The 10,289-nt window shown below is 43.0% G+C and overlaps 2 protein-coding genes across 2 annotated transcripts; one reads left to right on the top strand and one right to left on the bottom strand.

Moving 5' to 3' along the window:
• The first annotated feature begins 1,920 nt into the window (after nt 1–1,920).
• Nucleotides 1,921–3,966, top strand: LOC113080042 (zona pellucida sperm-binding protein 3-like). The gene is made up of 8 exons (XM_026252297.1): nt 1,921–2,490; nt 2,710–2,828; nt 2,909–3,012; nt 3,084–3,261; nt 3,365–3,482; nt 3,564–3,646; nt 3,707–3,798; nt 3,868–3,966. Exons 1-8 carry the CDS (start codon nt 1,957–1,959, stop codon nt 3,945–3,947), a joined length of 1,308 nt encoding a protein of 435 aa, XP_026108082.1. The 5' UTR covers nt 1,921–1,956; the 3' UTR covers nt 3,948–3,966.
• Nucleotides 3,967–7,265: 3,299 nt separating this feature from the next.
• On the bottom strand, nt 7,266–9,555 carry LOC113080039 (zona pellucida sperm-binding protein 4-like). The gene is made up of 8 exons (XM_026252294.1): nt 8,759–9,555; nt 8,495–8,682; nt 8,323–8,420; nt 8,094–8,251; nt 7,828–8,020; nt 7,604–7,751; nt 7,452–7,524; nt 7,266–7,377 (listed from the first exon to the last, which is right to left on the bottom strand). Exons 1-8 carry the CDS (start codon nt 9,513–9,515, stop codon nt 7,301–7,303), a joined length of 1,692 nt encoding a protein of 563 aa, XP_026108079.1. The 5' UTR covers nt 9,516–9,555; the 3' UTR covers nt 7,266–7,300.
• Nucleotides 9,556–10,289: the final 734 nt, after the last annotated feature.

Here is a 10,289-nt window from a genome sequence, read left to right on the forward strand (position 1 = left end):
TTTCCTTACATTGACTATCATCATTTCCCCCTCATTCTCCTTTACTTGACTTGTTTCAATCTCCACACTACCCCCACTGCTACTTCCTGCTGACTGATTTCGTACCATTTTTACTGCTTCTGCATATGATACCTTCTGCCCCACTCTTACTTGTTGCACCTGCACAGCTTCCTTCATCACTGCACATCCACCATAAGCCACATTGTGCGCACCTCCACAATTACAACAATTTGGTGATACACCTTCCCCACACTGACCATAATTATGATTTCCTCCACATCTGGCACACCTTCTAGTTTCCTTGCACATTGCTGCTACATGTCCAAACCGCTGACAATTATAGCATCTAAGCGGTTTTGGAACATAAGGTCTGACAAAGTAACTCATATATCCAATTGTTACTCTTTTTGGGAGAGCCTCACCCTCAAACTGCAGCAAAACTGATTGGCTATCCACCTTAGCCCCCTCTCTTGATGCTTGAAGTCTTTGTGCACTCATTATAGTACCACCTCTTAAATTAGATTTCACCTCTTCCATCCCTACACACAACGGGATACCTGTAATCACCCCCTTACTCCACTGATTCCTTCCCTGATCAACTACAACCCTGTCCACCTGAAATTGCCCCAATTTTTCCAGCTTGAGAGCCCGATCTCTCTGACCCACATCTTTACACTTAATCAGTAAACATCCATTTCTCAGAACCCTTGCTGCAATTATATCTCCAACTGCTTTCTTTAACGCCACAGTCAATCGAACCGGATTTACACCTTCCACTCCACCTCCATCTTTAAATTTAATAACTACTTTAAACTCTTCATCATCTCGTTCTTCTAAAGTACACGTATCACTCTTCTCTCCACTCAACTCCGAGTTACTGCTAATACCTAATGTATTTGCCTTCCTTTTCTTCTTCTGATTTTCAATTTTTCTCTCTAACGGCTTTCCCTTACCACTTTTCTCCTTATCTCGTCCTCTTCCATCTCCTTCTTCCATCTCCGGTCCAGTCACAGTACAGCTGTGCCACCCGCCGTCTCTCTCAAACACCCAATTCGTTTTCTCGACGAAAGTATCCGCTCCCAACGTATCTATCCGATACAAACTCCCTCTCGCTAGCGTCGCACACCAGTTTCCGTTGCCACGTCAACGGTCTTCCCGCGACCCAAAGAGGAGACATTGCCCTTTGGTCTTTTTCTATTCTACAGATTTCAGCTAATTAACGATAGTCCCTCCCTCTTCATTAACAACTGAGTGGACAAATCCCAGGGTTGTAAATGGACATGTAAAACCGTTCTGGAGAATTTTTGCCCATACCCAAGCCACGTACCTTTTTATGTAGATATCATTTAAAATATTGTATCAATGCATTCTATGGCACCTTTAACTGGGATTATGAACTCATATTTTGGCCGGAAACAATAGTTTGAATTTCTTAACGATGGATTTGTTTCTTATAAACACAAAGCCTTTCACTTCAAAAGACAGTAATTGATGTGAATTACTTGTGGATTATATTGATATTTATATCAGCTCTTTGGACTTTCGTTCTGATGCCACCCATTCACTGCAGAGGATTCATTGGGGAGCAAGTGATGTAATTCTACATTTTTCCAAATCTTTTCCAATGATAAACTAAAAACCATTTAAAAGAGAGAGAGATTTTTACGAATATTCTATATTATTTGAGTCATATCAGGGGCTTTTTTAATGACATTCATTGTCTATCATAGACACACAGTCAAACTTTAATTGTAAAATTGTGAATAAGTGTAGATGAAAATCTCAGATCCTTATCAATCCTTCCATTGGCTAGTGACATTCCAGAACGTTCTCATTTGTTAATTTGTTGAATCAAAGGTAATCAATCAAGCTGAAAGGGGAGGAGCCGCTTAAATTCAAAGCTGTACTTAATGGCAAAGACGAGGACTGGTGGGTATTGTGTTAACGTTTGTCAGGATGGGTCTTTTGCAATATGTGTTAGTGCTGGTTGTGCTTGTGGTGTTTGATCTGAAGAATGCTTTTGGAAGTTTGAGATCCAGTCAAAGTCCAAAAAGCAAGAAGCATCAATCATATCCAGCTTCCAGAGTGCCTGTTTCTTCTCAAGTGCTCGGAAACACTTTGCAGAAGGCTTCTCTGTCTCAGAGTCTTGACTACAGAGGATTTGCACAAGAGCCTCTTGGTCTTCAGGAGAAGCAGGTGTTGCAGGGTCCAGTGAAGCCTTTGGACTGGAGGTTTCCCACTGTTCCAGAAGTGCCGAGTGAGATGGCGGTGGACTTCCATTTGAGGCAACCTGTGACTCCCAGTAGTGTAGCTATTCAATGCGGTGAGAACCGGGTTCATGTGGAGGTACAGCAGGACTTGTTTAGCAATGGTGAACTGATCCAGCCATCTGGTCTGACTTTGGGAGGATGTCCTGTTGTCGGTTTGGTCCCAGGCTCCAAGGTGCTCTTCTTTGACAATGAACTGCAGGACTGCAATAGTGTGTTGATGGTAAGAGCGGTTAAGTGTTACTAGATTTATTGAACCCTACTAAAAATGGGCCCTTGTTTTGGTATCGACGGTTCCCTGAATCTATATCTGGGGAAGAACTCTTAATAACCGCTTACTCGGGTAACCAAGTGTTATGGCATGACTTGCTAAGATGCCTTTAGGAATGGGGGGGGGGGGTTTGGGGAGAATCCTCTAGGTAACAACGTCCGTCTCCTATAGATGACCAAGGATGAGCTTGTCTACACCTTTGCCCTTACCTACACTCCTGAGGCGTTTGCTGGCACTCCGATTACCCGTGCAGGTGGTGCAGTTATTGGTGTTCAATGCCATTATCAAAGGTAAGTGACCTTTTGTGACTCGTGGCATTGCTTGCGGTGGTGGAACTGGAAGCCCGTTTAATTGGTAACTTGAACGGCAGGTTTCAAAATGTCAGCGGTAATGCCTTGAAGCCAACTTGGGTCCCTTATGCCTCAACGGAGGCTGGTGAAGAAGTCTTGCTGTTCTCCCTGAAGCTCATGATGGGTTTGTGCAGTTTCTCTAGACCTCCTGCCTTCTGAACGAGGCTGTGCCTAAGCAGTTCTTCCCTCTTGCAGATGACTGGTCCTTTGAGAGGCCTTCAAACTCTTACTTCCTGGGTGACGTTATTAATGTTGAGGCATCTGTGAAGGTATACAACCACGTCCCTCTGCGTGTGTTTGTGGACAGCTGTGTGGCCACCCAAGTACCTGATGTGAACGCCCTTCCGAGATATTTGTTCATTGAGAATCATGGGTGTGTTCATGTCACCAGATGCTGCAGAGTTGACTTGTTCTCGCGTTTGCTCCTTGTAACCACTTTGTCCCCGACAACTACTTTTCACTCCTTTTTTTTTTAGATGTCTTGTGGATGCCAAGGTCACAGCTTCCAGCTCGCGCTTCATGCCTCGATCCCAGGAGGACAAAATCCGGTTCCAGCTGGAGGCCTTCATGTTCCAGGGGGGATCCAGTCCTTCTGTATGTATTATGAGTGTTTGGGAGAACGACCTCTCCCATTTGCTTTGGTTTGTGACCCCTTACCCGTGGTGTCTCTTGCAGATCTACATGACGTGTGTTCTGAAGGCCACTCTTGCTTCTGCACCTAGTGACGCGCTCCACAAATCCTGTTCCTTTGCCAATGGGTATGTTCATGCCACTTACGAATACATTAAAGGTGCCATGTCTGATTTTTCGTATTGCAGGTGGCTTGCTGCTGATGGGAACCACCAGGTTTGTGGTTGCTGTGACTCCACATGTGGTCCTGATGGTGGAACTGCTGCTTCTCCTTTTGGAGGTAGGAAGGTGCTTTTAAGCTTGGTTTTTGACCCTTCAAGCACTTAACTCTGGTGTCTGCTTTTTCTAGGCCTTCAGTGGGAAGGGAAGGCCTCGCTCGGTCCTGTAGTGGTTCAAGAGCACAAGAAGACTTTGGCTGGTCTTCAATAAATGTGGGGGAGCAAACTTATTCTTGCTTCGGTTTTTCTTGTCTAGTTTAACCAATTGATTTGAGCGAGGAAGCGGGTAGTCCTACTGTACCTATTCTCTTGCCAGAAGGAAAGGCTCCCTTTTCGCGTTAGGGAAGTTAATAACCCTTTTAAAGGGACCTGCTGTGAGCTCCCTTTTGATGAGTACTGTAAAGGTGGAATACATTGCCCATGATGCTGTAAAGGGACTGCTGTTAATTGGCACTTGTGCCAAGAGTTCTGCGTGAACGTCCACTTCCTTGAAGCACTGCAGATTTTGCGTGCCTCTTATGCAGTGAACTTTTTCTTCGTGTTGGTAACTTCAAATGAGCAGTTTAATTTTCTCCTTGCATCCCCAAATAGGTTTGCTCAGTTAAATTTGTTTCCTAATGCTCCTTGTTGACATCTCTAATGCTTTTAAATCCATGTACAATAAAAGCGCACTCCCAGTATCAACACTGGCACAACATTTTCCACCTTCAGATGGGTTATTTATAGGTTTTCCATTGTGTTAGGAAAATGGCAGGCATCTCTTAAGTTCAATTTAGTATTTGGGGAGCCAAACTTGCAGAACCTGTACTGACGTAAGGGGGTTTTTGTGCAGTAGCAGGTCAATTATAATTCTGAAAAATAATTGCCGAAATGACACTCAAATAGAACTAATGTTTGGACTCTCAGTGAATGACCTCTTTTGAAAACTGTTGGCTTGTGCAACATCTTGGGCGGTTTGTTTCTAGCACAGTTTCAATATTAAAGGGATACTCCACCCCAAATTGAAAATCGTCATCACTTGCCCCCAAGTCGTTCCCAACCCATAAGAGCTTCGTTCATCTTTGGAACACAACTTATTTTGGAGGAAAACCAGGAGGCTTGTGATTGGCCCACAGACTGCCAAGTAAAATGCACTGTCAAGGTCCAGAAAAGCATCCTTGGAGTAGTCAGACTGTGTACGTTCTTCTGTGTCAGCCGCGCCACAAGCTTGTGTTTTCTACATAAATTTACGCCTTGATTTGAAAGAGAACCGTGGCATCCACTAGCATATGCCGTTTGCGTTCAGCAGGTGTTTTTCAAAATGGCGCTAGGGTGATGTGGGGAGAGACAGAGGAGACCATCTGTTGAATAAAGTCTTTGTTTCATTTGTGTACAAAGTGTTCTCATCGCTTCCTAACGTTACGGTTCATCCACTGATGGCAGATGGGTAATTCTGACGGTGCTTTTCATACTTTTCTGGACCTTGACCGACGAGTGTTTTACTTGGGGATGGTCACAGGCCTCCCGGTTTTCATCCAAAATATCTTTAACCCCTTTGCTGTCAAGGATCGTCACCGGCCCCAGATTATTGTTTTACTTTCACAGCACGTTAAACATCACTCTCTTACTTGACCTGGAGAAACTGCGCATCAGTTGAAAGTTTAAAGACTGTAGCTTCAATATTTGACCAATGTTTTGATAAAACAGTGACCGTTATTTAGTAATTTATGTCAGGAGTACAAAATAGGAGCCATTTTTAGAATAGAAATTCACCAAGCATTCATATTCAGTCACGTCTGCAGTGGTTTGTGTTGTCATAGATTCACTGAAAAGCGTCAAATAGGGTTTATAGGCAAAAGTTGCATATACACAGAGATATATTTACTGATGTTTACTTTATATTTCTTCGGACAGAAACATAATTTCTATTCATTTTCCACTGGTTTACGCGATCTGATGGTAATGATCCGCTCCCAGCCCTGTCTCTGTGTGTATAGTCTTCCGTGTGTGCACTGACAGAGACCGGATTCGCCCGTGTCTTGTCCATCATAACGGTGCATCATATGCCGCCCCGTCCTACCCATGATGCATTTCCTGTACACTTCCGTGTTGATATCTGACCACAACAACACAGAGAAACCTCTGTACCCATGAAATATCCAAATAATAAACACACGATTACGTTAGTTAATGGTTGGTATGCGATTTTCTTGAGATTTGGGGCGTTTTTATAACAATATTAAAAATGTACATCTGAAATGCTAACTTGTGCAGCGATGTAAAAGGCTATAAATAGCAAATTCCACATGTGATCGTTAGGTCTAATGCAGCACAGCTACATAGCAGGTGCAGTTCTTCTTCATAATGCATTTTGTAATAGTTTTGTCAAAGGTTGTAAGAAAATGTTTTGTTGTATTTTTATAGTAAGGCTTTTGATAACAGTGGGGTAAATGTATACTGGAAGTGAAGCGATGTGGCTTGGTAAACCTTGAAATACCAGAACAAAGGCTAAAAGTAGCGAAATAAAAACAAAAGAATGATGATAAATGAAGAATGAGGATTTTGTGTCATACCTGGCCGATGTGCGAAAGGCTCGTTTCGGAAGAACAATAGAATCATGAATGGGGCAGTTTTGCCGGTCCAAACAAGAGATAATCAGGAGTCATAAATCAATTTTGTTAGCCTTTTATGAGCCTTCTCTAAAAACACACATGACATGGTCTTAGAAAAGGTTTCATAAAATTCACACTTTGTGAGATCATATTCTGAAATAAAGTATTAGTAGACTTGTGGCTTTAGCTTCATTATGTATCTAAAATCATATCCTACATCATTTAATACACTTCAATAGGTTTTTAATATTTTTATTGACATGTTTGAGCTTATCTCGATTATAACGGTCTGAGTAATTCTGATTCCTGAACAGTAAACTTTGAAGTGTCAGCTTTGTGAACATTATGTATTTAGTAAGAAAGACTCCTAAGCAGCAACCTTTTAATTTTGGTTATGTCATTTGTGTCTCCATGCTGAAAATGAGTGGTGACAAGTAAGGGGTTAAATTGTGTTCCGAAGACGAATGAAGTTTTTACAGGTTTGGAACAACACGGGGGTAGGTAAGTGATTAGTGACACAATTTTGGGGTGAAGTATCCCTTTAATATCACTACTTTGAGTTGCGGACAATTGACACCGTTTCGTGTTTGCTTCAAGACAGTCGAGAATTGATTTCCACTTAAAACTTGAGCTCAGCGATTTGAGTTGTATTTAAAACAAAAGCCGCAAGTAATCCACATAACTTTATATATTCTGAATGTCGGGAACCAAACTACTGTTTGGAAGACAAGTTAAAAAAAAATAAAATAAATAATAATAAGGGGAGCCTTGTGCCGCCCCAGTTTAGCAACTGGGAAGGATTAAGGAATGCACAAACTTACAAAAGGTTGTGGAACCTTGGTTTAATAGTGAGAGGGGAAAGAATAAATACACTGGGAAGAGGCATGTAATCCCGCATTCTGCCGAACCAAAACAATACCAATAGACAAAAAGACACCTAAGGGTTCTGAAAAGTTTATTAAAAACACTAGATTTACATGACCAGAGTAACTTCTCCACTAGAAACCACAGTCTGCTCCCCAGAGACAGCCTTGATACGAGTGTCTCTTCCTGAAAGAGAGATGTTCAAAGTGAGAATGCACTTCTAAAATGCCCAGTTCCTCTTGTCAAGAGCAAGAACTCACGTTTCCTGGTGCAGCTTTGCTCACAAGAGCCAGATGATGGATGGCACACCTCTGTAGTGCAGTGGATGAAGATCTGACAGGGAAGAAAGAGGCTCAAGTCATCGAATCCACAAGTAGTAAATATACAGATGTTCAAGTAAAGGGGGGCATACGGTTTCCTGCAGAGCAGCCAGTGAGGCTGGATCTACAAATGTGAACATCTTCACAACAAAGCGCTTGTAGTGGGTTGGGAACTGAAGACCAGACGATCCAGTCACTGGAACCAGTGTGGTCAGATAGCGGTCGTCCTGGTAAGGGCATCTGAAAACAAGAGAAAAAAAAAGTTAGAAAGGGTCTCCCAGCAGACTAACTGGATAAAGATTGGCTGTACACTCACCCGTCGATCAGAAGGTCCCACTGGGGGAGACTGAGTGGACTGGGGGTTGAAGTCGTCCAACAACGTCCCAGCGTCAGGACAATGTTGGGGTCGGTCCTCTCCATAATGTGCACCTCAACATACACAGGCTCTCGCAGGACTTTTGTGATGGGATAATCAGCGTCACTGTAATAGGACGTGTAGGCCTCATCCCCTGAGGAACAACACTGGGGTTTAACCAGACTCCAGTTTGAAAGGCTTTAGGCAGACACAGGACAAGACCTTACCTTCAGCACAGCCTTTGGTGACGCATTGGCCATTGGCCAGTCTGAGCTCCACCCTGAGAGGTCCAGGAGCAGCTACTGGTGGAGGTGGAGGAACAGAGTTGACCTCCACAACCAGAGCTTCCACTGAAGTTCCTGAATATCTACACTGGAAGAGAAACCTGGACGACACACAGCGAGCTTGTAGCATTTATCAGGGATTAATGGTCACACCAAGACATGGATCACCTACTCAAAATGACTGTCCCTTGTGATAGAACCATATGGTCCAATCCCCACTTCATACGAGGAGGTCATTCGGTTTTCATACACCACATATCCGCTGTCCTCCTGTGAATAGGAACAGTGTCAGCATCCAGTCCATCACAAGCAAATGCAGAATAAAACCAGTAGCAGCTGCTCACCATCACGCTCGTGCCACAGGCGGTCACAGGGAACTGGTATATAGCAAAGGAAGGTGTAGACCCCACAGGAGCACAAGGTGGGTCATTTCCACCCAGTAGATGAACCGTATCCAGACTCAGTCGAGGCAGAGTAACATCTCTAGACACCACTACCACAAACTGACCATCTCTAATACACTGGACGGTCACTAGAACAAGGTACAAGAGCAGGTTAAATTCAGAGAATCAGTTTGACACGAACGGAATAAGATTGGGAACACTTACCCGCCCTTCCATAGAAACACTGCTGTCCGTTAAAGCAGCAGTTGATAGCTTCACACTCAGCACCACTGATCCCAGGTAGACCACATTGGATCTGCTCAGAATCAGCTACAGCTACACATTTATCAAAGGGCTCTGCCTGCACTACTGGCTTCTGAAACTGCTGTTTAACTGGCTTCTGAATCGGAAACTGCGGCTTAGTTAACTGTTGAACAGGCTTCTGAAGTGGAAATTGCGGGTTAGGTAGGTGTTGAACTGGTTTCTGAATCGGAAACTGCTGGTTAGTTAGCTGTTGAACAGGCTTCTGAAGCGGAAACTGCGGCTTAGTTAGCTGTTGAACTGGCTTCCGAAGCGGAAACTGCTGGTTAGTTAGCGGTTGAACAGGCTTCTGAAGCGGATACTGCGGCTTAGTTAACTGTTGAACAGGCTTCTGAAGTGGAAATTGCGGGTTAGGTAGGTGTTGAACTGGTTTCTGAAGTGGAAACTGCTGGTTAGTTAGCTGTTGAACAGGCTTCTGAAGCGGAAACTGTTGGTTAGTTAGCTGTTGAACTGGCTTCTGGAGCTGAAACTGTTGGTTAGTTAGCTGTTGAACTGGCTTCTGGAGCTGAAACTGCTGGTCAGTCTGCTGGAGCTGAAACTGCTGGTCAGTCTGCTGCATCATCAGAGCTTGAGCATCCTGAAGCGACTTACTCCACTGTGGAACAGCATGACAGAAAGCACAGACCAACGAAATCTGAACCAAACACCAACTTCCAGCCATTGTTCAACAGCTAAACACAAAGAGGAGACATTGCCCTTTGGTCTTTTTCTATTCTACAGATTTCAGCTAATTAACGATAGTCCCTCCCTCTTCATTAACAACTGAGTGGACAAATCCCAGGGTTGTAAATGGACATGTAAAACCGTTCTGGAGAATTTTTGCCCATACCCAAGCCACGTACCTTTTTATGTAGATATCATTTAAAATATTGTATCAATGCATTCTATGGCACCTTTAACTGGGATTATGAACTCATATTTTGGCCGGAAACAATAGTTTGAATTTCTTAACGATGGATTTGTTTCTTATAAACACAAAGCCTTTCACTTCAAAAGACAGTAACTGATGTGAATTACTTGTGGATTATATTGATATTTATATCAGCTCTTTGGACTTTCGTTCTGATGCCACCCATTCACTGCAGAGGATTCATTGGGGAGCAAGTGATGTAATTCTACATTTTTCCAAATCTTTTCCAATGATAAACTAAAAACCATTTAAAAGAGAGATAGATTTTTATGAATATTCTATATTATTTGAGTCATATCAGGGGCTTTTTTAATGACATTCATTGTCTATCATAGACACACAGTCAAACTTTAATTGTAAAATTGTGAATAAGTGTAGATGAAAATCTCAGATCCTTATCAATCCTTCCATTGGCTAGTGACATTCCAGAACGTTCTCATTTGTTAATTTGTTGAATCAAAGGTAATCAATCAAGCTGAAAGGGGAGGAGCCGCTTAAATTCAAAGCTGTACTTAATGGCAAAGA

This window comes from Carassius auratus, unplaced genomic scaffold (genome assembly GCF_003368295.1).
Source record: "Carassius auratus strain Wakin unplaced genomic scaffold, ASM336829v1 scaf_tig00030182, whole genome shotgun sequence".
Lineage (NCBI taxonomy): Eukaryota > Metazoa > Chordata > Actinopteri > Cypriniformes > Cyprinidae > Carassius > Carassius auratus.